The 24,032-nt window shown below is 33.2% G+C and overlaps 12 protein-coding genes across 12 annotated transcripts; 5 read left to right on the top strand and 7 right to left on the bottom strand.

The window, feature by feature from the left end:
• Window positions 1–467: 467 nt before the first annotated feature.
• TVAGG3_0543310 (spectrin binding) lies at window positions 468–2,353 on the bottom strand (the record flags this gene model as incomplete). The annotated part of the gene is made up of 1 exon (XM_001580459.1): window positions 675–2,333. One exon carries the CDS (start codon window positions 2,331–2,333, stop codon window positions 675–677), a length of 1,659 nt encoding a protein of 552 aa, XP_001580509.1.
• A 1,209-nt stretch (window positions 2,354–3,562) lies between these two features.
• On the bottom strand, window positions 3,563–4,750 carry TVAGG3_0543300 (acetylation-dependent protein binding; the record flags this gene model as incomplete). The annotated part of the gene is made up of 1 exon (XM_001580460.1): window positions 3,860–4,453. One exon carries the CDS (start codon window positions 4,451–4,453, stop codon window positions 3,860–3,862), a length of 594 nt encoding a protein of 197 aa, XP_001580510.1.
• Window positions 4,751–4,823: 73 nt separating this feature from the next.
• TVAGG3_0543290 (ER to Golgi vesicle-mediated transport) lies at window positions 4,824–5,505 on the bottom strand (the record flags this gene model as incomplete). The annotated part of the gene is made up of 1 exon (XM_001580461.1): window positions 5,102–5,488. The coding sequence occupies one exon, from the start codon at window positions 5,486–5,488 to the stop codon at window positions 5,102–5,104; it is 387 nt and encodes a 128-aa protein (XP_001580511.1).
• A 761-nt stretch (window positions 5,506–6,266) lies between these two features.
• TVAGG3_0543280 (immunoglobulins domain-containing protein) lies at window positions 6,267–7,234 on the top strand (the record flags this gene model as incomplete). Its single annotated transcript, XM_001580462.1, has 1 exon — window positions 6,498–7,058. One exon carries the CDS (start codon window positions 6,498–6,500, stop codon window positions 7,056–7,058), a length of 561 nt encoding a protein of 186 aa, XP_001580512.1.
• A 388-nt stretch (window positions 7,235–7,622) lies between these two features.
• On the top strand, window positions 7,623–10,295 carry TVAGG3_0543270 (ATP binding; the record flags this gene model as incomplete). Its single annotated transcript, XM_001580463.1, has 1 exon — window positions 7,629–10,259. The coding sequence occupies one exon, from the start codon at window positions 7,629–7,631 to the stop codon at window positions 10,257–10,259; it is 2,631 nt and encodes an 876-aa protein (XP_001580513.1).
• Window positions 10,296–10,713: 418 nt separating this feature from the next.
• TVAGG3_0543260 (uncharacterized protein) lies at window positions 10,714–11,340 on the top strand (the record flags this gene model as incomplete). Its single annotated transcript, XM_001580464.1, has 1 exon — window positions 10,714–11,340. The coding sequence occupies one exon, from the start codon at window positions 10,714–10,716 to the stop codon at window positions 11,338–11,340; it is 627 nt and encodes a 208-aa protein (XP_001580514.1).
• Window positions 11,341–11,562: 222 nt separating this feature from the next.
• Window positions 11,563–13,269, bottom strand: TVAGG3_0543250 (uncharacterized protein; the record flags this gene model as incomplete). The annotated part of the gene is made up of 1 exon (XM_001580465.1): window positions 11,563–13,269. One exon carries the CDS (start codon window positions 13,267–13,269, stop codon window positions 11,563–11,565), a length of 1,707 nt encoding a protein of 568 aa, XP_001580515.1.
• Window positions 13,270–13,532: 263 nt separating this feature from the next.
• TVAGG3_0543240 (phenylalanyl-tRNA aminoacylation) lies at window positions 13,533–14,223 on the bottom strand (the record flags this gene model as incomplete). The annotated part of the gene is made up of 1 exon (XM_001580466.1): window positions 13,533–13,799. One exon carries the CDS (start codon window positions 13,797–13,799, stop codon window positions 13,533–13,535), a length of 267 nt encoding a protein of 88 aa, XP_001580516.1.
• Window positions 14,224–17,153: 2,930 nt separating this feature from the next.
• On the bottom strand, window positions 17,154–18,483 carry TVAGG3_0543230 (phenylalanyl-tRNA aminoacylation; the record flags this gene model as incomplete). Its single annotated transcript, XM_051237961.1, has 1 exon — window positions 17,702–18,130. One exon carries the CDS (start codon window positions 18,128–18,130, stop codon window positions 17,702–17,704), a length of 429 nt encoding a protein of 142 aa, XP_051095785.1.
• Window positions 18,484–18,788: 305 nt separating this feature from the next.
• Window positions 18,789–20,912, top strand: TVAGG3_0543220 (cyclin-dependent kinase inhibitor 2C-related family; the record flags this gene model as incomplete). The annotated part of the gene is made up of 1 exon (XM_001580468.2): window positions 18,789–20,912. The coding sequence occupies one exon, from the start codon at window positions 18,789–18,791 to the stop codon at window positions 20,910–20,912; it is 2,124 nt and encodes a 707-aa protein (XP_001580518.2).
• A 116-nt stretch (window positions 20,913–21,028) lies between these two features.
• TVAGG3_0543210 (phenylalanyl-tRNA synthetase family) lies at window positions 21,029–22,564 on the bottom strand (the record flags this gene model as incomplete). Its single annotated transcript, XM_001580469.2, has 1 exon — window positions 21,029–22,564. The coding sequence occupies one exon, from the start codon at window positions 22,562–22,564 to the stop codon at window positions 21,029–21,031; it is 1,536 nt and encodes a 511-aa protein (XP_001580519.1).
• An 808-nt stretch (window positions 22,565–23,372) lies between these two features.
• Window positions 23,373–24,008, top strand: TVAGG3_0543200 (uncharacterized protein; the record flags this gene model as incomplete). Its single annotated transcript, XM_001580470.1, has 1 exon — window positions 23,373–24,008. One exon carries the CDS (start codon window positions 23,373–23,375, stop codon window positions 24,006–24,008), a length of 636 nt encoding a protein of 211 aa, XP_001580520.1.
• Window positions 24,009–24,032: the final 24 nt, after the last annotated feature.

The raw sequence follows: 24,032 nt of genomic DNA, 5'->3' as shown, positions 1-24,032 counted from the left end.
TTTGATATAATTACACGATTTACAATAATATTGCCATATAATATATTATGTTTCTACAAGGAATAAAATTAATTATTTTTGAAACCTTGATCTGTAACTTTATTTCATGGATGAATCTTTATAAAAAATGACGTGAAACTAGAACCTAATTTAATCTTAAAAGAAATAGCAATTTTTACATTTCCGATTTTTTTATTATCCAGAAAAACGACAATGTAATTATAATATTAGATTTGTATACTACTGTATTTAACAAAAACACATTAAAAACCAAGAAAAACAGAGAAAATTAAAAACAATTATCAAAATCAAGCATTAGATCACAAAATCATGATGAAATCATAATCATTTGTATCTGGCATTTATAATTCTGATTACGTGACATAAAAATTAACCTAAATTTTGAACTCTGTCAATCTCGATCGATTACAGAATTAATGAAAAAGCAAGAATATTTATAAACAATACTATCTATTTATTAACTAACAAAGTTATAAAATAACATGATATAACCAATTTCTATATAAAAACCAATTTTTTTGGTATTGTTACCACATAATATCATCAATCTCTCTATATCAAATTATCTTTCCAACAACACTTACTGCATTGGAAAAATAATAAAAAAAATCTATAAAAAAATACAATATATAACAAATATAATATACAAACAATTAAGTATTCACCCAATCCTGTAACAATTGAGTTATTTCTTCCATACCAGATGCTTCTGCGTACGAGAAAGGTATCAATCCTTGTGCATCTTCGCAATTTATATCAATATCCTTAGCTGTCAATAGGATTCTGACTGTTTCGAATTCACCCTCTTGTGCTGCGTAGTGTAAAGGTGTCATAAAATTCTCATCTTTACAATTTACATCGATTTCAGGTCTTTTTATCAATTCTGATACTGTCTGAGTATTTCCATCTTGTGCTGCTATATGCAAAGGTGTCATTCCCCATCTGTTGACCGAATTCACGTCAATTCTGTTGCAATTTAGTAATTCAACGACCATTCTTGATTCTTCGAAGAGAGCTGCTGTATGTAGAGGTGTCATTCCGGTACTATCCTTTGCATTGACATCCAGAGAGTTAATAGATAACAGTAATCTGATGGAATCAGCTGCACGATTTTTCACGGCATAATGTAAAGGTGTAGACTTATCAGATGAACGACTATCTACGTCCAATGTATTATCTATGCAATATATAATCTGTCTGACGTTGTTTGATGCAGCGCTTTCGTGGAAAACGTTTCCGAATTTCGGATGTACTTCTGTAAGATCGTTTAAATATGCGAAATGTAGCCAATCGAATATATCAAATCTGTAGAATCGTGTTGCTATCTGAAGACATCCGCTAAAGTCGCATTTTCGCTGCTGGCAAATTCTAACCATTTCGACATTTCCGCCTGCAACAACGAATTGGGCCAATGTCGATCCGTTGGCATCCTCTTGGTTGAGATCGGAGCCGTTGAGAAGTAAAAATTTAAAAATTCTTAAAGATCCGTAAAAAGCTGCGTATTGTATTAGGCTTGGTTCGCTTTGGACGAAGTGGCATGACTCAAATACTGAAGGACGAATATGGTGATCAAGTGAGAAATTTGGCGAATTTGATAATTCTTGAAAAAGATTGATATTATCTGTTTTAATTGCTACATTTATCGATTCTGGATAGCCTCCGGATAGGTAGCATTCTTGTAGCAACCTCCAGTTATTTCGATTAAGATTTGTAATATTATCGAAAAAATCTTTAAGAACTGGCTTGCAAGATGGAGCCGCCCACTCTTCATAAAACAAATTACGCAACGTTGAAAACAGCTGAGTGTCGGCAATTTGAATTTCAGGTGCAAATATCGCGAATATTAAGCAATGGTAGTATTTAAGATCTTCATGCATCTCGCAAAAGTGTCGTAGTTGTGCCACAACGTCAGTGGTTGTCATATTTAATGCTTTTATTAATCTTCTAAGAAATAAAAAATCTCCGACGTTTGACAAAAATTGTTCTATGAATGGTTTTGGAGTTAGTAACATTCGTACAATTAATGGGCGGATTAATGAAAGCGTACTTATTTCGTTTGAATGAGAATCAAGTTCGACTATTAAATTTACATATAATTGAATGTTTTTTGGACGGATAGAAACTGAGTTTATGATATTCCAAAGTAATTGGAATATCCTATCTTGATCTTGGACAAACACAGACAACAATAGATCATGGGCAATTTGTGGTAAAGAAGCAGGAGATATATTTATTAGCCATTCTTGAAGCTTAATGACAAGCTGAGCTTCTTGAAAGGCACTCTGCTCTATAATTGCATCCTGATGATTCATATTTTTTTATTGAGTTTTGAATACTTTCAAATTTTTGAACTTTCTACCCGTAACATTTTCTATGAAAAAGATTTTTATGGAGGGATTTTTTCCAAAGGAAATATGTCATTTCTCGGATTAATTTTGTGGATCAGGTTTTGAATGAGTCTTCAAATCTTTTTGTTATTATAATCAGATCGCAGATTTCGGATCCCTATATTTTAGCATTTTATAAAATCGCATTGGCATGAGGGACCAAAATAATGGCAACGATGACACTTTTATTTTTTTGAAGTCAATAAGTTTCATCAAATTTCCCATTGAAATCGATTATTAACAAATAGTTCTCGAAAGCAAATTAGGTATTATTTTTCTTGCGCTCGCATCAACTCTCCACCGCACGCATGAAATTCATTCTGTAGGCTTGTTTAATAAAAAAATTGCTTAATGCACTTTGGGAGTAATGACACATTATTGGTTACTTAGTGTACCTAATATAGAAGTTATGCTTTTGACTAGCAATATTAGATTTTATGCACTTTGTCCGTAAAAAAATAAAAATTGACATATAATATTAACAAATTAATGCAGACTAGTCGCATTATTGTTGCATGCTAAGTTCGGTCAACGATAGAAATTGAGTGGAAATTAATCGTCGAGGAAGTACGATTATGTAAAGTAAAAAAATGTTGTGGGATTTTTAATATTATATATTATTTTATAATAAATTTTTTGAGTCATTTTAAGAAGCACATATAATTTTTTGAATTTAAAAATTAAAGTAGTGTCAAACGAATTTATCACTTAATTTAATACTCAGATTTCTTAAAATTAATGAAAAAAAGGTTTTCTGAGAACTTTTGAGAATGGTTTTCAAATTCCATTATTGAAAATATATAGTTATTGTATGAAATTCAAACTCTATATTTATTAAAATTCTAAATTTTTAATAAAATAACTTTTCAGAGGAATATGATTTTGAATGGTTGATTAATAAGTATAAAAATGTCTACGATTTTAAGGAGGGAATTGTTCCTTATGAGGTATACATCATAACTATATACCTCATAAGGAACAATTCCCTCTTGATATCCTGGATATTTTTGAATATATTTTTTTAATTAAAGTTCTCAAAAGTATTATCAAAAGTGATTTTTAAAAAATATCTCCAATTAATTAACTAATTAAAAGTATTATATTTTTAAAATTAAATAGTTTTTCAATTTTTTTGAAGGAATTGAGATACTTCCCACGACAATAAAATTGAGAGGTTTACATTATGACTGATCTTAGCATGCAACATTATTGCTACAGATAACTAAAGCTATTTATAAAAATAGCTGTGAATACAGATTTTTAAACAAAATTTTAATATTTTTTATCAAATATTGAGTTTTAATCATATAGAAATGGCATAGATTAAAAAAGTAGAAAGATATAATTAACTCTAAACATTTTATATTAATATAACAGCAAAGATTATTACATGAACAATAATATTTCAATAAGCCAATGCATTTCATTAAAACTAATAAATAATAGACCAGTCACTTTCCTGGCTTCTTTTTTCTCTTCAGATCTTTTATGTAGTTAGAAATTCCATCAATTGCAGATTCTGGGAGCTGTGTGAGATCAATACTAAGATCATCTTTCTGAGAATCGATATTTACACCACTAAGGGCAAGAATTTGTAAAACATGCAAAATTTCTGAGCTTGAAGAGAAAAGTCCATTGTCAGCCAAATCTTTTAGATCACTAGATGAACTCTTCTTTGTGAAGTCATATTTTGAATAGTATTTTGCTAAAATTTCTGGAGAATTTGTTAGCTGTTTTGTAATTTTATCGTAGTAATCTGTGACAGCTTGACTCCACTCTGAAACGTTAGCATGCCCTATCTCGAGTAGTTGTTTTATAAAGATTTTGGAAAGAAATCTAGCGATATCCGCAATAAATGATAATTCTCCATTATATTGAATGGAATTTGACCAAACAAGTCGTATGTCAGAGATCCAATCTTCCATTCGGGTATACTTGCGGTCCAGAAGTTTCTGCCTGATGGTTCCTAAATCTTGAGGATTTTTTATAACTTCATAATAATCAGGAGCACCATCTTTTTCAGGGTCAATTGGCCTGGAAAACATTTTGCTCAAGGGATGCGCAATTAAAATATCTGTAATTCGGAGGCATTCCTTGAGATTGCTTTCCATTCACAGAAATTTCAATCTAAACGTGACAATTTTGGCGCCCGACGAATTTGATTTTTGAACAAATCCAAAGATTAAACAGATTCAAAAAGAGTTGGTTTCATAGTGGTATAATCTAACTTGAAAAAAGCATGTTCTGCAATGTTGAGTCAATCTGTTTCATTTTTCTAAACAAGACTCTTTTAAGTACAGTATATTTGCAAAAACCAATGCATTAGCTCATATCAATTTCATTATGTGATATATCCTTCGTTAAGCAAATAATCATTAATAATTTCCTGATAATACTCATGACTAAACCATTGAAAAAAGCTTACAGCTGCAACGTATTGTATTGGCTTGAAATGAATAATAATCTAACATATTTAGTAAACAAATATACTTATCTTAATAGAATGCATTCTATTCTATTAACAAAAAGATCCCATAATTCTCAGCTTAAATGGAGTTGATAGACTCCATTTTGGTTTCAACGCGTGAATAAATTTCTAAACTCAATATTCATCATGGAATCTCATCCGGATAAGAACAATCAGAACAAAAATAATTGTAGATATGTAAAACATAGATTTAATAATAGAAGAATTAGCCAACAATAATACTGACGGAATCAGCAACGGCCTTTTTGAATTTGTCATCTTCGATTGGAGATCCGACTTGGTAAAATGGATTCATAAGCAATTCAGCATAAGCTGTGTGAATTTGTTTGAAGAATTTCTTGATTAAATCAGACTTTTTCTTAGGATGAAGAAGAAGGAAAGCTGTCTGTCCAGCTGTGACATAAGCACTAATGGAATTTTGTTCTGATGTATCAATGCAATCGCGGAAAGCGTTCTGGTCTTTAAGATCAAGAGAATCTAAAGAAGCATAAAGGATGAATTGGTATTGGTATGATTTTTCTGTTGCAGCTGGGTCAAGAGCAGTCAACTCCATAGAAAACAGAAGATTGTTATTTCCGACAACAGCAAACATCTTTTTTTTGGGGAAAAAGTGAGTGTGTCACATTTTTATTTGAATACAATAAAAAAAATCATTACACAAATTTCCATCGTAAGCCAAACCAGAGCAAAATGTGAGAAATCATTTTATTTTTTTTGGTGTCAAATTAATTTTTTTTTTTTATTTTACTAAAAAAACACAATTGCATATGAGCAGTTTTCTTGAATATTCGAATTCAATAGAAGAAATGGTAGGTGAATCTCTTGATGACATAAATATGGCTCCAGATGAACGAATAACAAAATTTTACAATAATTTTTATGAAAAATACAGGGAAGAGCTGCCAAATACCTTTGTCCGTTGCACTTTAGCTGATGATCCGTCAACTTTTAAATACGACGATAACATTGTTTCCATGTCAACTGAAGTTTATCAATTTGAAAAAGTTTATAATTTTCATGGTTTGTATTTTTTCATTAGAGTCGTATCCTTAAACATGTAGAGGTAGACTGGTCATCACCTTACAAAGTTATTCGTTCAAATACAGATCAATATTCAAACCTTGTTTTTTATGTTCACTGGGACATTTTATTCATTCATACCAATCAAGCCCTATTCTTTTTAATATAAAATACCACTCATTATGAATGCTACACGGAAATTTATTGCTCATTTTAGTTATAAAGTAAATATTCATATGTGTACCAGCTTCTCTAACTTCTTTAACGGTCCACAGTTATTTTGGACCTTTTTTTATATATTTCATTTAAAATTTTATCTAATCTTCTTTTGAAGAGTATGAATTCATATATTTCAACTTTACAAATGAAGAATTCAGATGAAATATTCATGATTTTTTTTATCGAATTGATTTCGATTTTGTCACTTTTCCGAAAATTATTGTTAAAATTTATTAATGAATATCTTTCTGTTTACAATTAACATTGGCTGTAACACCACAAATATAGATGCAAATCTAACAAAAATAGAAAATAATATAACAAATCACATACAAAACAGTTCCGAAGCAGGAAAATTAGATATGAAAACACCAAATAATGAACAAAAACCTTCAGAAAAGGTCCCTCAATATTTTGAAAGCTCCAAATCAAATGCAGAACTCGGAATTCCACCACAAACAGAACAAAAGAAATCAATATTACTAAATATTGTTAAAGTAACTCCTTTAATTCTCAATCCAAAAGGAGGACAGGAAGTACATATAGTTTTTGCTTCACCATCCAAAATATTACAAAAACAAGGCAATTGTAGATTTGGGAAGAATATTGTACCTGCAGGAATTGCTGGAGAAGAATTTCTTTGTATCTCACCTCCTTCAAATAAGTCGGTATACGTGTCTATATCACTTGATGGGCAAGTTTGGGCTCCAAATGATGTGTTAGTATGCTATCAAGCACCTCTTTCAGCGAAACAGATAATATTCGATATAGTTGCATGCATTGTTGTATTCTCCGGCGTTCCATCAGCTATTAAACCTTATATTTGTCCCAAGAAAAAATCCAACGAGTTTGATATTCAAAAAGATGGAGAAGATGTTCCTCTTACTACAGCAAAAGAACAATTATTCGATAATTTTGCTTAGAGAATGATTTTTTACAATTATTATTCCTATAAATTTAAAATTGTATAGGAATGCAAATGTAGATTAGATTGTTGTATGTTGAAACATTATAATTGTTTTATTCTCATATATTATGTTATTTTTTTATTATCTTTTTATTGTTTCCCAATTCTAAATATTTGTATTGTCGTTCGAAATCACTCACCTATTTTTGAAGAAAACATAATATCTTTTTGCTTCTAATTTTCATCAATGTGATAGAATCAGTCGAATGATCCCTTCTCAACCCGAGTTCCATATCTGACAATTTAGAACTGGAAATATGGCTTTAGAGATTTTCAATTCATAAATTTTTAAATATTACATAAATTATGCACTTCAGGCCATAGATTATTCCCAGAAAAGCGCTTTAATGCCTAGTTTATTGAGTGAAAAGAATATAGATGTTCTATTTAATCGAGTATCGATCAGATTATTTTTTTTTGCGATTAGCAAACACAAAACAAATAAGATATCATTTTCAAAACCATTTTTATCACATTAAGATTTTACAACACATTTTTTTTTGAAAAATGTTGGCAAAATTTTTAGATGACTGAAAAAGAGAAACCCCAACAGCCGCCGGTTTATATTGGTATAGATTTAGGTACAACATATTGTAGTGTAGCTAAATATGAAAATAATAAGCTGGAAACCATTGAATTCAATGGAACTAGCACCATTCCATCAAGAGTCTACTACGGCGAATTCAATTCAGTTGGCTATCAAGCTCAACAACAAATGAAATTCAAAGATAAGATCAAGAATGTTGTTTATGATAGCAAAAGAATGCTTGGCAAATCTTACGACCAGATTAAGGAAGATATTCCGAACTGGACATTTGATGTCATAGAAAAAGACTCAAAACCCGTAATCAAACTAGATGGAGACAGAGAAATATTCCCATATCAAGTTTCTGCAACAATCCTTGATTACCTTCGTCAACAACTTGAAAAAAAGGGTATCCCGTTAGATAATGTTATCATTACAGTTCCTGCTAATTTTGATGAAGCAGAAACCACGGATGTCAGGAATGCAATAAAAATTGCCAAATTCCCTCATCCTGAAAAAGTTACATTAATCAAGGAACCTTCTGCTGCTTCCATTTGCTTTGTACACACAGCTAGTACAGCCAATGCTCGCGCCCTCATTTACGATTTCGGTGGCGGCACGTTTGATCTTTCACTTGTTGAAATCAAAGGAACAACAATTGAAGTGAAAGATAATCATGGCGATCCCCACTTAGGCGGTCGTGACATTGATAATAAAATTGTTGATTTAGTTGTTCAGAAAATCAAGCAACAATATTCAATTGATGATCAAGAAATAGAGAACATCAAATACAGTATTTTGGAGGAAGCAGAAAAGACAAAGAAGGTTTTTTCACCAAGTTTCAGAATACAGAAGATATCCATCCAAAGTACAGCTAAAGAAATTCTCGAAGTCACAATGACCTGCAGAGAATTCGAACAAATACTTGATCCATTGGTTGACAAGACAATTGCATTAGTCGAAGAAATTCTTAAAAGAAATGGTGGAATAGATAAACTTGACAACATCATTCTCGTTGGCGGATCATCACTTATCTATTACGTGAGAGATAAACTTGAAGAGAAATTCGAAGGTAAAATATTGGATTCAGTCAATCCTTTGAACGCTGTCGCACTTGGAGCAGCTTATAAATCTTACCTTGAATTTAAGCCAAAGAAAGTCTCAGCACCGGTTCTATGTGTAGATCCACAACCTGCAGCACCAACTCCACAAGCACCTCCACCAAATGTTGGACCAACTCCACAACCAAATCAATTTAATGCTGCAATAACTCCACAACCAAATCAATTTGATGCTACAACAACTCCACAACCAAATCAATTTAATGCTGCAATAACTCCACAACCAAATCAATTTGATGCTACAACAACTCCACAAACGAATCAATTTAATGCTGCAATAACTTCACAACCAAATCAATTTAATGCTACAACAACTCCACAACCAAATCAATTTAATGCTGCAATAACTTCACAACCAAATCAATTTGATGCTACAACAACTCCACAAACGAATCAATTTAATGCTGCAATAACTTCACAACCAAATCAATTTGATGCTACAACAACTCCACAAACGAATCAATTTAATGCTGCAATAACTTCACAACCAAATCAATTTGATGCTACAACAACTCCACAAACGAATCAATTTAATGCTGCAATAACTTCACAACCAAATCAATTTGATGCTACAACAACTCCACAAACGAATCAATTTAATGCTGCAATAACTCCACAACCAAATCAATTTAATGCTGCAATAACTCCACAACCAAATCAATTTAATGCTGCACCGACATCTCAAGCAAGTAAAGAAATTCAGAGAACAACTTCAACAAATGCTGTTGGAAATCAACAACAATCTGCACCAAGATATTCAGGAATTGTGCGGGCAAATTCAACGAATAGTGTAGGAAGTTCACAATCAACTCCACCAGACGCTGAAGCTCCAACAAATGAAATTGTCCAGTATGATTGTGTTTCTATTTCATATGGATTGAGGATAAGACAAGAGAGATATTATAAATTCTATCCAATGATTAAGAAAGGAACAAGACTTCCAGCAGGTCCAGTCAAGAAAACATTCAAAACAGTTGATGATTATGTGGATTCGATCGATTTGAGAATTTTCCAAGGCAATGAACAAGATATCGAAAAGTGCAAGGAGATCGGAAAATATCTAATCACAGGCCTTGAAAAGAAGAAGAAAGGAGAGGAACATGTCGAAATTACATTCATGGTTGATGAGCAAAACATATTGCACCTTTATCATTCAATCAAAGGCAAAGAAAACGATGCTCATGAAGAAAAATACAATCTCACAGAACTAGAGAACAAACATGCAACTCTTACAAATGAACAGATCGAACAAGCTCGTTCAATCACAGGAATGGATAAAAAAGATCCAGAAAATGAACTCCAAGAGTTAGAAGACGTATTTACTGAATACCGTTCAAAAGTAAGAGGAGGAAAATATCCAGAAGCATTAAAGGAAGTCAAAAGCATTATAGACGTGATAATAGATGCATATAATATTGAAGATACAAAAGAAAAAATCGAAAAAATTGAAGAAATCAAAAAGAAAAAGGAAAAATTTGTTGAACAATATCGTGAAATTATTGAAAACTAAGAATAAAGTTACTATTTAATTAACTTTTCATTGTATTTATAAATAGAAGCTTTGATTTAATAATATTATATGAAAATTCTAAATTATATTACAATTCACGTGGTATAATTTTGTAATTTTTTTCCCAAAATTCTTGAATAACTTTTGTCATATGAGCTATTTCTAGTTAATTTAGTAGTAATACTTTATGCAAAAGGATTACCCTTCAACAGCAGCATTCTTTATCTTTGCTAATGCCAAGTACTCCACCATTATGTGATATATCAAATGGGTTATAGACATTTTTTTATTCCATTTTATAGTAATTTCGTCGAAGAAATTCCGAAATCTAAATATTTTGGCGTGTCTTTCTATCAATATTATATTTGATTTCGATTACTTTTCATAAAGATTCAAGAAACATCGCTTTCATTCAATTAATGACATGTGACATGAAAATCAACAAAATCTGCAAATGTTTCCTAACCAAGCTTCTTATTTAAACTTTCATATCATTCATGCATACGTAAAAGAAATCGTTGCTCGAAAAACTATACGAGGAGGCGGAAGAGAAATGGGTATTACGATTGATGAAATTTATAATGAGCTTTCTTTCATATTAAGTGCTCAATTTGGCTTTTGCCCCATTAATAAGTTTGATATACAAAATGCTTTAGTCATGCTTGAAAACAACCAACCAGTTTTCCTTAACTTTGTTTCACCAGATCACAACGTATATTGGAGATTAACTGCACCAGTTCAACGCCAACCGATGTTCTTCGAACCAGTCAAGCAAATTACTCCCGAGTCGAAGATGGAAATGAAGAAAACTCCGTCGGCAATCATTGATTACTCTATTATGCTCAAATCAGAAGAGGAATTAATGATGGAGATGGAAGTACTAAGGAAGAAAAAGGCAAATCTCGAAAAAGAAAACAACAGATTACGTGCCAGCGCTCGTTTGCTACAAGATCCTATTTTATTAACAGAAACCATCAGAAAAATGGACGTAGAAAGATACAATGCTAGTCTTGCTACTTCTTACGTCGATAGCAAAGTTGACAGATTACTTGATAATATCGATTCGACTTTATCATGTTAGAATAAAATTTGTTTGTATATAGACTGTTATTAAACAATCTCGGATTATTTTTGTATAATTCGTATGACCAACAATAAATTTATTTGAATTTCTCACAAATTATCTTAAAAAACAATAAAAATTTGAGCTGATCCAACAAAGGTTATCAGATTTAAGGTCTAATTTTGCTTATTATTAATTTTCAAAAATACAAACAATTTATTTATCAACAATCATTAAATATTATATATTAGATAAAGGTTTCTTTCCTGAATCACTAGTTAACAAGTTCTTTCTTTTTCTCATTTCAATAATTTCTTCATTCATCACTTTGAAATGTTCAGACTTCTCTTTAAGTTCTTTATTCTTTTCAACTAGATTATAATATTCAGATCCTTCAGATTTCATGGCATTCACTTTTTCCCTTTCAGCATCTAATTCTTGCAAAAACTTATCTAAACCATCTTTTGCCTCTTTAACAATATTATTCATTTCAGGAAGTGTTCCTATACTATTCAATGACTCTAAATCTTCGATTTCACTTAAATGTTTGGTGCTTTCGGTTGATTCCATTATAATAGAATCAAAATCTAAGCTATGCTCTGATTTTTGCTTAGATTGAGGTGCTTTGAAAGCATTATTTATGTTCTCTACTCTCTGCTTCTTAATCTTTTCTGTCATTTCATTTACTTCATTTTGAAGAAATGAAAAACGATTGGCAACTTTTTGCGATCTCCTTTTGACTTCTTTGTAGTCAATGATTAACTTTTTCCTTTGAAATTCTAGCTCTTGTATCTGCAGGTCTCCATTCTCTAGAAGATATTTTGCTTCAATTAACTTCTGCTTCAATCTATTAGTTCTTTCTTCGCATTTTGATCTCTTTTCGTTCATAGATTTTTCAAATTCTTCAACTTTTTTGGATCCTTCGAACCATTGCTTTTCTTTTTCTGTCTTTTGTTTAATAACAATATTTATTTTTTCTTTTATACTTTTATGATCAACTTCTAGTGCTTGCAGAAGCAGTTTGCATCGATCATATTTTTCTTTATTTCTTAGAATCTCATTTTTAAATCTTTGGCTCATTTTATCTGCTCTGAATATCTCATTTGTTCCTTCATGACTGTTAGGTTCATTATTATTACTTAAGCTTCTGATGTGACTATATTTGCTTTGCAGACTTTGATATCTTCGTTCTCTGTCATTTTTTTCATTTTCAAACATTTTTATTTGTAATTTATATTCTTCAATCAAATCTTTCATTTCGTTTGATACTTCTTTCTTTTTCTTGGACAAATCTGCTAACTCAGTTCTAATATCAATGTCTTTTTGTTGAGATTTAGTCCTAAGTTCTTTTTGCAATTGAGTGTTTTCGTCTTTTAATTCTTTGATCTTTTCATTCATAAGTTTTGTGTCAGTTTTTGACTTCATTTCAAGCTTTTTAATCTCTGTTTCAGTATTAGCTTTTGTTTCATTTTTAATTGATTCAATTGTAGCTGTTTTTGCTTTAATTTCGTTAAGCCTATCATTCAATGAAACCTTGAGAATTATAATATTGTTTAATTTGTCATTTTTCTCTTTTTCAAGCCTATTTTTAAGTTCATTCCTTTCATTTACTTGATTACTTAGCTCTTTTTGGAGTGATTCATAGTAAAAATATAAGTTTTGATGCTCTTCTGTTAAGTGACTAAGTTTAATTTCGATTGATTTAATTTTAGATTGGAACCTTTCTGTTTTATTATCCAATTTTATCTTATTTGCATCTAATTGGATAATTTGAGCTCGAATATTTCCATAGTATTCCATTAAATTTTGAATTTTCATATCTTGATATTTTGTAAAACCATTGTTAGTTGCTAAGGTATCAATAAGTTCGTTAATTTTCTTTTCATTGTCATTTATCTCTACGTCTTTATCTTGAAGGGCTTGTGAAATTTTTTGAAGAACATCCATCAAATGTACGTTTATTAATTCATCCTCTCTTTGAAAGTAATTGAAAGAACTTTGGAGGATTTAATATTATATAATTGACAAGAACCTACTCCACACCTAGTTTGAGCACAAACTGAGTTTCATTTACATGTAGGAATCCATTAGTTGTTTATTTTGCTAATTTGTAACAATTTGTAAAATTTCTTCTTCATGAATTTTAGAGCCGAAGAAGACTTTTCTCTAAACGAGATCCTTAATTTCATATATTTGGGCTTAATCTTGTTTCATAAATTTAACATAACAAGATTATTAAATCTCATACCAAAGAAAAAGGAAACGAGTCTAATTTTGAGGCCGATACGAGAGAAGAATTCTCTGATGTTACGCATGAGGTCGCCAAGGGAAAGGTTCTTGTCAATGATGAAGCCTTCGACCTGGTGGAATTCAGCAAGGTGTGTAGCATCAAGTGTTTCGTTTCTGTAAACTCTATCGATTGAGAAGAACTTGCGTGGGCGGAGTTCTCCTGTTGCCTTGAACTCGTCAGCGAGCATCTTGAGTGTTCTTGATGAAACTGCTGTTGTATGTGTTCTCATGATGTTTGTGAGTGGAATCTGCTCAGAGAAGTCGTAGCGGAGACCGATTGAGCCGTTGCCACCGTTGACGTGCATATCCTTGACGCGGAGGAAGTAGTCGTGGTCTGGGATTGGCTGTGCGAACTCTGGTTTGAAAGAAAGTATCGTGCATATCACGGCATGGATGCTGCTGGCCCTGGAAGAGAGAGTCGAAGTTCCAGAATGAGTTCTCAACCCACTTGGATGTGTCCATTTTTTCGAAGCCCATCTGGAAGAAGATGTTACGGAATTCTGCACGAACTTTGAGAAGTGGATGCTCGTGGCCGCATGGGATCTTTGTGCCTTGTGCTTCGAAGTTGAGTGGAGCGAAATCAACGTTCTGCCATTCGCCTGACTTGACCATGCTCTATCGTCTTCTGTAGCTCTCGGCAACAGCCTTCTTGACCTTGTCCATGGAGTCAACGAATTTAATCACCTTTGTGGAGGATGAAATAGTTGACGTTGACCTTGGCGATAAGACCACGCTTCGTAAGATCTGTAACATCCTTGTTGTTGATCTGCTTGCCTGCTTCGAAGTCAGCAAGGAGTTCTTGGACCTTGTCTTTTGAGATATCGGCTGGAACGACGTTGCCACCATCGACTTTGATGTAGCCGGCTTGTTTGGCCTTGCCGAAGCATGGGGCTGCCATGGACTGGGCCTTGACTGGGAGTGGAGCTGGATAGATCTTCTCTAAGGCAGCTGTGAATTCGGCTGTGAGTTCCTTAGCGTTCTTGCCTGGGTTTTCTGAAACAAACTTTGCGAACTTGAACTCTGGTGTACCATTTTCTAAACGAGATCCTTAATTTCGTATATTTGGGCTTAATCATTTTTCATCAATTTAATCTGAAATGTTTGAGATCATTCTTCTCCATATACTTAGCACATAATTTTTTATCCTAATGAATTTCAAAGATATTTTTAATTGTATATAATTTTTTTTTCATGTCTGATCAAACATTCAACAAAATAAATACAGTGAACTCCGAAGTAAGTACAAATACTACATCGATGCATACATTGCGTTGTATCAGCTGAAAACGGAAAATGTAGAAGATTTAAACTCTATTTACAAAATGATCAAAACAGAATTGATTGATTCAAGGAAATATCTTCCTCAAAATATTATAAGAGATATTTTAGATATCATTCCGTATAATAATCGCTTTACAAAGTCATATTTTTTCTTGCCAAACTCATATCTGATGATTATCAAGTCAAAGATGCCAGCAATGTTAATCATATTTCAACCTTCTTGTTTTACAAAGAATATGGAATTAAATTAAACAAATCTGCTAATTTCGCAGAAATTAATCCAGTAAATCTTGATATTTCTTCTGAAGATACAATTTACAGAGCAATTATGTATAATGACAAAGAAAATTTATTTCTTTCACCGAAAGAGATGGATTTGATAAAGATCAAACACTAAAAAGCAGATTATATCCATATTTTTCCAGAGAATATTCATTGCTTGAGTTATGTTGTTACCACGGAGCAGTTGATTGTTTCAAGTTCTTAAGAACGAAATTTAACTCAGAAATAACTTATGTATGTCTAATATTTTCTTTTTTTAGGAAGAAATCCAGGGATCATGAGTGAATGTTTGAAATATCAAACACCAAATAGTTATTTCATGGAATATGCAATTATTTCACACAACATTGATTTTGTTACATTTTTGATGAATGAATATTATCTAAAAATCGATTTACAAGAATGTGGAAAATGCAAAAATCTTGAAGCCTTTTTAGTTTATTTCGATCAAACTAATGATTTTAACAAATGTTTTATTTATTCCGCAACATTCAATATTCTATCACTTTCTGAATATTTTCTTTCACAAGGTGCAAATATCAATAAACTCGAAGATAGACAATCTGCTCTTCATATTGCAGCACGTGATAATAATACAGAAATGGTCGAATTTCTTATATCACATGGTGCAAATGCCAATGAACTAAATGGCCCACTAGAAACCATTCTTCTTGCAGCAGAAAATAATTGTAAAGAAACAATCAAACTTCTTATTTCACATGGTGCAAATATCAATGAGAAAAATAAATATGGAGAAACCGCTCTTCATTTTGCAGCAAAATATAATAGTAAAGAGACAGCCGAACTTCTTATTTCACATGGTGCAAATATCAATGCAAAAGATAATAATGGAAAAACTGTTCTTCAATATACAACAAATTATGATAATAGTAAAGAAACGACAGAGCTCCTTATTTCACATGGTGCAAATATCAATGAAAAAGATAATGATGGGCAAACCGCTCTTCATTTTGCAGCATGCAATAATAGTCGCAAAGAAATGGCCGAACTCCTTATTTTGCATGGTATAAATATCAATGAAAAAGATAAAATGGAGAAACAGCTCTTCACAGAGCAGCAGAAAATAATAATAAAGAAACAGCTGAACTTCTTATATCGCATGGAGCAAATATCAATGAAAAAAATAATCAAGAAAAAACCGCGCTTCATTCTGCAACATACTGTAGAAATAATAAAGAAGCAGTCGAACTTCTTATTTCACATGGTATAAATATCAATGAAAAAGACAAAAATGGAGAAACAGCTCTTCATTATGCAGCATGGAATAATCGTAAAAAATAGTCAAACTTCTTATTTCGCATGGTGCAAATATCAATGAGAAAAATAAAAATGGGCAAACCGCTCTTCATGCTGCAGCATTTTGTAAACGTAAAGAAACAGTCGAACTTCTTCTTTCATATGGTGCAAATATCAATGAAAAAGATAAAAATGGGCAAACAGCTCTTCATTACGCAGCAGAAAATAATAGTAAAGAAACAGCCGAACTTCTTATTTCGCATGGTGCAAATATCAATGAAAAAGATAATGACGGACAAACCGCTCTTCATATTGCAACATTTTGTAAACATAAAGAAAACGCTGAATTTCTTCTTTCACATGGTGCAAATATCAATGAAAAAGATAAAAATGGGCAAACAGCTCTTCATTACGCAGCAGAAAATAATAGTAAAGAAACAGCCGAACTTCTTCTTTCACATGGTGCAAATATCAATGAAAAAGATAATGATGGAAAAACCGCTCTTAATATTGCAGTTGATGAGAATCATAAAGAAATGGCTGAATTTCTTATTTCACATGGTGCGAAAAAGTATTCTTTCATCAGAAGATTCTTCTCTTCGGCTTTCGAAAAGAAATAACAAATAATCAATTAAGTTTTTAGCCCTGATTTTATTCGTGAAAACAATTTTTTTTTACAATTTAATAATAAAAATTAAAAAAAAAATAAATTTTTGATGAGAAGAAGAAGGATATGTTTAGAATGTAAGGCGGCACATTGGAACGTTCTCGATGAGGTCGAGTGAAACGTTTGGTCCTTCGAGTTTTCTGATTTCATCGATCTTGTATTCGATCATTGTTGGTCTTTCGAGGCCGAATCCCCAAGCGATGACTGTGTACTCCTTTGGAATTCCCATTGATTCGAGCATTTCTGGTCTGAACATACCAGAGTTACCGATTTCGATTTCTCTGCCGAGACCTGGGTGGTAAGCGAAGATTTCCATTGATGGCTCTGTGTATGGGTTGTAAGCTGGCTTGAAGGAGATGTCGTTGAGGCCGATACGAGAGAAGAATTCTCTAATGTTACGCATGAGGTCGCCAAGGGAAAGGTTCTTGTCAATGATGAAGCCTTCGACCTGGTGGAATTCAGCAAGGTGTGTAGCATCAAGTGTTTCGTTTCTGTAAACTCTATCGATTGAGAAGAACTTGCGTAGGCGGAGTTCTCCTGTTGCCTTGAACTCGTCAGCGAGCATCTTGAGTGTTCTTGATGAAACTGCTGTTGTATGTGTTCTCATGATGTTTGTGAGTGGAATCTGCTCAGAGAAGTCGTAGCGGAGACCGATTGAGCCGTTGCCACCGTTGACGTGCATATCCTTGACGCGGAGGAAGTAGTCGTGGTCTGGGATTGGCTGTGCGAACTCTGGGTTTGAAAGAAAGTATCGTGCATATCACGGCATGGATGCTGCTGGCCCTGGAAGAGAGAGTCGAAGTTCCAGAATGAGTTCTCAACCCACTTGGATGTGTCCATTTTTTCGAAGCCCATCTGGAAGAAGATGTTACGGAATTCTGCACGAACTTTGAGAAGTGGATGCTCGTGGCCGCATGGGATCTTTGTGCCTTGTGCTTCGAAGTTGAGTGGAGCGAAATCAACGTTCTGCCATTCGCCTGACTTGACCATATCTTCTGTAAGCTCGGCAACAGCCTTCTTGACCTTGTCCATGGAGTCAACGAATTTATCACCTTTGTGGAGGATGAAATAGTTGACGTTGACCTTGGCGATAAGACCACGCTTCGTAAGATCTGTAACATCCTTGTTGTTGATCTGCTTGCCTGCTTCGAAGTCAGCAAGGAGTTCTTGGACCTTGTCTTTTGAGATATCGGCTGGAACGACGTTGCCACCATCGACTTTGATGTAGCCGGCTTGTTTGGCCTTGCCGAAGCATGGGGCTGCCATGGACTGGGCCTTGACTGGGAGTGGAGCTGGATAGATCTTCTCTAAGGCAGCTGTGAATTCGGCTGTGAGTTCCTTAGCGTTCTTGCCTGGGTTTTCTGAAACAAACTTTGCGAACTTGAACTCTGGTGTACCATTTTCTAAACGAGATCCTTAATTTCGTATATTTGGGCTTAATCATTTTTCATCAATTTAATCTGAAATGTTTGAGATCATTCTTCTCCATATACTTAGCACATAATTTTTTATCCTAATGAATTTCAAAGATATTTTTAATTGTATATAATTTTTTTTTCATGTCTGATCAAACATTCAACAAAATAAATACAGTGAACTCCGAAGTAAGTACAAATACTACATCGATGCATACATTGCGTTGTATCAGCTGAAAACGGAAAATGTAGAAGATTTAAACTCTATTTACAAAATGATCAAAACAGAATTGATTGATTCAAGGAAATATCTTCCTCAAAATATTATAAGAGATATTTTAGATATCATTCCGTATAATAATCGCTTTACAAAGTCATATTTATTTCTTGCCAAACTCATATCTGATGATTATCAAGTCAAAGATGCCAGCAATGTTAATCATATTTCAACCTTCTTGTTTTACAAAGAATATGGAATTAAATTAAACAAATCTGCTAATTTCGCAGAAATTAATCCAGTAAATCTTGATATTTCTTCTGAAGATACAATTTACAGAGCAATTATGTATAATGACAAAGAAAAATTTATTTCTTTCACCGAAAGAGATGGATTTGATAAAGATCAAACACTAAAAAGCAGATTATATCCATATTTTTCCAGAGAATATTCATTGCTTGAGTTATGTTGTTACCACGGAGCAGTTGATTGTTTCAAGTTCTTAAGAACGAAATTTAACTCAGAAATAACTTATGTATGTCTAATATTTTCTTTTTTAGGAAGAAATCCAGGGATCATGAGTGAATGTTTGAAATATCAAACACCAAATAGTTATTTCATGGAATATGCAATTATTTCACACAACATTGATTTTGTTACATTTTTGATGAATGAATATTATCTAAAAATCGATTTACAAGAATGTGGAAAATGCAAAAATCTTGAAGCCTTTTTAGTTTATTTCGATCAAACTAATGATTTTAACAAATGTTTTATTTATTCCGCAACATTCAATATTCTATCACTTTCTGAATATTTTCTTTCACAAGGTGCAAATATCAATAAACTCGAAGATAGACAATCTGCTCTTCATATTGCAGCACGTGATAATAATACAGAAATGGTCGAATTTCTTATATCACATGGTGCAAATGCCAATGAACTAAATGGCCCACTAGAAACCATTCTTCTTATTGCAGCAGAAAATAATTGTAAAGAAACAATCAAACTTCTTATTTCACATGGTGCAAATATCAATGAGAAAAATAAATATGGAGAAACCGCTCTTCATTTTGCAGCAAAATATAATAGTAAAGAGACAGCCGAACTTCTTATTTCACATGGTGCAAATATCAATGCAAAAGATAATAATGGAAAAACTGTTCTTCAATATACAACAAATTATGATAATAGTAAAGAAACGACAGAGCTCCTTATTTCACATGGTGCAAATATCAATGAAAAAGATAATGATGGGCAAACCGCTCTTCATTTTGCAGCATGCAATAATAGTCGCAAAGAAATGGCCGAACTCCTTATTTTGCATGGTATAAATATCAATGAAAAAGATAAAAATGGAGAAACAGCTCTTCACAGAGCAGCAGAAAATAATAATAAAGAAACAGCTGAACTTCTTATATCGCATGGAGCAAATATCAATGAAAAAAATAATCAAGAAAAAACCGCGCTTCATTCTGCAACATACTGTAGAAATAATAAAGAAGCAGTCGAACTTCTTATTTCACATGGTATAAATATCAATGAAAAAGACAAAAATGGAGAAACAGCTCTTCATTATGCAGCATGGAATAATCGTAAAGAAATAGTCAAACTTCTTATTTCGCATGGTGCAAATATCAATGAGAAAAATAAAAATGGGCAAACCGCTCTTCATGCTGCAGCATTTTGTAAACGTAAAGAAACAGTCGAACTTCTTCTTTCATATGGTGCAAATATCAATGAAAAAGATAAAAATGGGCAAACAGCTCTTCATTACGCAGCAGAAAATAATAGTAAAGAAACAGCCGAACTTCTTCTTTCACATGGTGCAAATATCAATGAAAAAGATAATGACGGACAAACCGCTCTTCATATTGCAACATTTTGTAAACATAAAGAAAACGCTGAATTTCTTCTTTCACATGGTGCAAATATCAATGAAAAAGATAAAAATGGGCAAACAGCTCTTCATTACGCAGCAGAAAATAATAGTAAAGAAACAGCCGAACTTCTTCTTTCACATGGTGCAAATATCAATGAAAAAGATAATGATGGAAAAACCGCTCTTAATATTGCAGTTGATGAGAATCATAAAGAAATGGCTGAATTTCTTATTTCACATGGTGCGAAAAAGTATTCTTTCATCAGAAGATTCTTCTCTTCGGCTTTCGAAAAGAAATAACAAATAATCAATTAAGTTTTTAGCCCTGATTTTATTCGTGAAAACAATTTTTTTTACAATTTAATAATAAAAATTAAAAAAAAAATAAATTTTTGATGAGAAGAAGAAGGATATGTTTAGAATGTAAGGCGGCACATTGGAACGTTCTCGATGAGGTCGAGTGAAACGTTTGGTCCTTCGAGTTTTCTGATTTCATCGATCTTGTATTCGATCATTGTTGGTCTTTCGAGGCCGAATCCCCAAGCGATGACTGTGTACTCCTTTGGAATTCCCATTGATTCGAGCATTTCTGGTCTGAACATACCAGAGTTACCGATTTCGATTTCTCTGCCGAGACCTGGGTGGTAAGCGAAGATTTCCATTGATGGCTCTGTGTATGGGTTGTAAGCTGGCTTGAAGGAGATGTCGTTGAGGCCGATACGAGAGAAGAATTCTCTGATGTTACGCATGAGGTCGCCAAGGGAAAGGTTCTTGTCAATGATGAAGCCTTCGACCTGGTGGAATTCAGCAAGGTGTGTAGCATCAAGTGTTTCGTTTCTGTAAACTCTATCGATTGAGAAGAACTTGCGTGGGCGGAGTTCTCCTGTTGCCTTGAACTCGTCAGCGAGCATCTTGAGTGTTCTTGATGAAACTGCTGTTGTATGTGTTCTCATGATGTTTGTGAGTGGAATCTGCTCAGAGAAGTCGTAGCGGAGACCGATTGAGCCGTTGCCACCGTTGACGTGCATATCCTTGACGCGGAGGAAGTAGTCGTGGTCTGGGATTGGCTGTGCGAACTCTGGGTTTGAAAGAAAGAAAGTATCGTGCATATCACGGCATGGATGCTGCTGGCCCTGGAAGAGAGAGTCGAAGTTCCAGAATGAGTTCTCAACCCACTTGGATGTGTCCATTTCTTCGAAGCCCATCTGGAAGAAGATGTTACGGAATTCTGCACGAACTTTGAGAAGTGGATGCTCGTGGCCGCATGGGATCTTTGTGCCTTGTGCTTCGAAGTTGAGTGGAGCGAAATCAACGTTCTGCCATTCGCCTGACTTGACCATATCTTCTGTAAGCTCGGCAACAGCCTTCTTGACCTTGTCCATGGAGTCAACGAATTTATCACCTTTGTGGAGGATGAAATAGTTGACGTTGACCTTGGCGATAAGACCACGCTTCGTAAGATCTGTAACATCCTTGTTGTTGATCTGCTTGCCTGCTTCGAAGTCAGCAAGGAGTTCTTGGACCTTGTCTTTTGAGATATCGGCTGGAACGACGTTGCCACCATCGACTTTGATGTAGCCGGCTTGTTTGGCCTTGCCGAAGCATGGGGCTGCCATGGACTGGGCCTTGACTGGGAGTGGAGCTGGATAGATCTTCTCTAAGGCAGCTGTGAATTCGGCTGTGAGTTCCTTAGCGTTCTTGCCTGGGTTTTCTGAAACAAACTTTGCGAACTTGAACTCTGGTGTACCATTTTGGGCATAGAACTTGCCTTCAGCAGTTGCTTCGTTCTTCTGCTCTGTCTTGTTCTCGAATGTGATTAAGTTGAGAGCTTGAAGAGAAAGGATGATAGCGTAAAGCTTGTCGTGAGCGATGCCGAGTTGTTGAGCAAGCTCGAGGGAGTTGAGACCATCTTGCTTGGCAAGGGCTGCAAGAACTGCGTTGTTCTCACTCATTATAAAAATCTTGTGTAAATTTTTTTTTGTGAATGGCCGACCATTCATTCAAATATATTTTCAAGTTTTAATATTCTGGTAGTATTTTGTTATGGATATTAATCCAAAATTATTGGGCAATTTATCGAAAAACTGCAATTTTTACAAATCTTTGATTTCAATTCGCAGTGTGGTCGGTATAATGATAGTACACATATACAGATAACCAGTCATAAAGCTATTTTATATGCCTTAAATGTATTCCAAATCATATCTTCAGGAATATATTTGAAATATAATTTTCTAATGATCACATTTTTAATAAAACATTTTGGTGGAATTAGGGCTACAAATTTGGGAAAAGGTAAGAAGTTTCGGAGCTTAAAAAAACAATTATGCCATTTAAATTTCTTCCATTCCTTTTGTTTTATATAGAGTCTACAATACTTTTCCAAATACACTAAAATCTATCAATATCAATTAAAGTTTGATATCATAATTAGTGAAATATATTACATTTTATTCATATTCAGAAACAAACCATATATAACATATCAATCAAATATCCATTCATGAGATCCCTTAAATGGAATGAAATAAAGTAACTTCCAGAAAATCTATCTATAAAATTCTAGTTTTAATTTTGCAAGCTTATACTACGCTTCTAAATTTGCAATCCATAATTTATTGGAACATGCAACCACCTTCAAAATGGGCTAATAGCATAATATAAGACAAAATAAACCCAATCAAAGACCATTAAGTTTACGTATCGTTCTGACATGGCTTGGATTCAATTTTAAAATTTATATTCAATTTTTATTTTTTCATGCTCTGCGGCTTACCTCGTCGTATTTCAGAAAAATCTAGACTTAGTGATAAGCTATATTATTCCATTCTTTTTAGTTATGGCTTCGATGCTGATGATGCCAATGAAATTGCCGGAAAATTAGTCAAAATCCAACAAGATCTTAAAAATATCAAATTCAATGTTTCCAATTTAGATATTTATCAATACTTTAAAATATTCATGGACTTCTATAAAGGAATACTAAATTTTCTTGATCTTAAAGGTATAACGCAAGAAGAGTTTACACAATTATCTAGAGATTTTATATATTGTTGTCATGGAACTTATAAGAACCTCAAGAGTTTTTCACAAGCATGCAGTAAAAATATAATCTGGATAAAATTTTATCGATATTTTCCAAAACATTACGCACAAAAGCTTCTGATTGCAGGGAAAGAGATTTGTGTACGTTATAATGATCTTCTTCAGTGGTTGCGTTCTGAAAACAAAAAGTTATGGGAAAAATATAAATTTAGAATTCATGACGATTTCAAAGAGAATCCTCATTATAAAAATGTGATGGATGACGATTTATTCAACAATATTCCAGAAAAAGATATAACTTTTTGGTTTGACGATTTAGATTTCCTTGTTCCAATTTGTATTGAAAATTAATTTCTTTTGAAAGAAGATAGGGAT

This window comes from Trichomonas vaginalis, chromosome II (genome assembly GCF_026262505.1).
Source record: "Trichomonas vaginalis G3 chromosome II, whole genome shotgun sequence".
NCBI lineage: Eukaryota > Parabasalia > Trichomonadida > Trichomonadidae > Trichomonas > Trichomonas vaginalis.
Note: the sequence above shows the minus strand (reverse complement) of the source record. Positions and strands in the feature narration are given on the sequence as shown.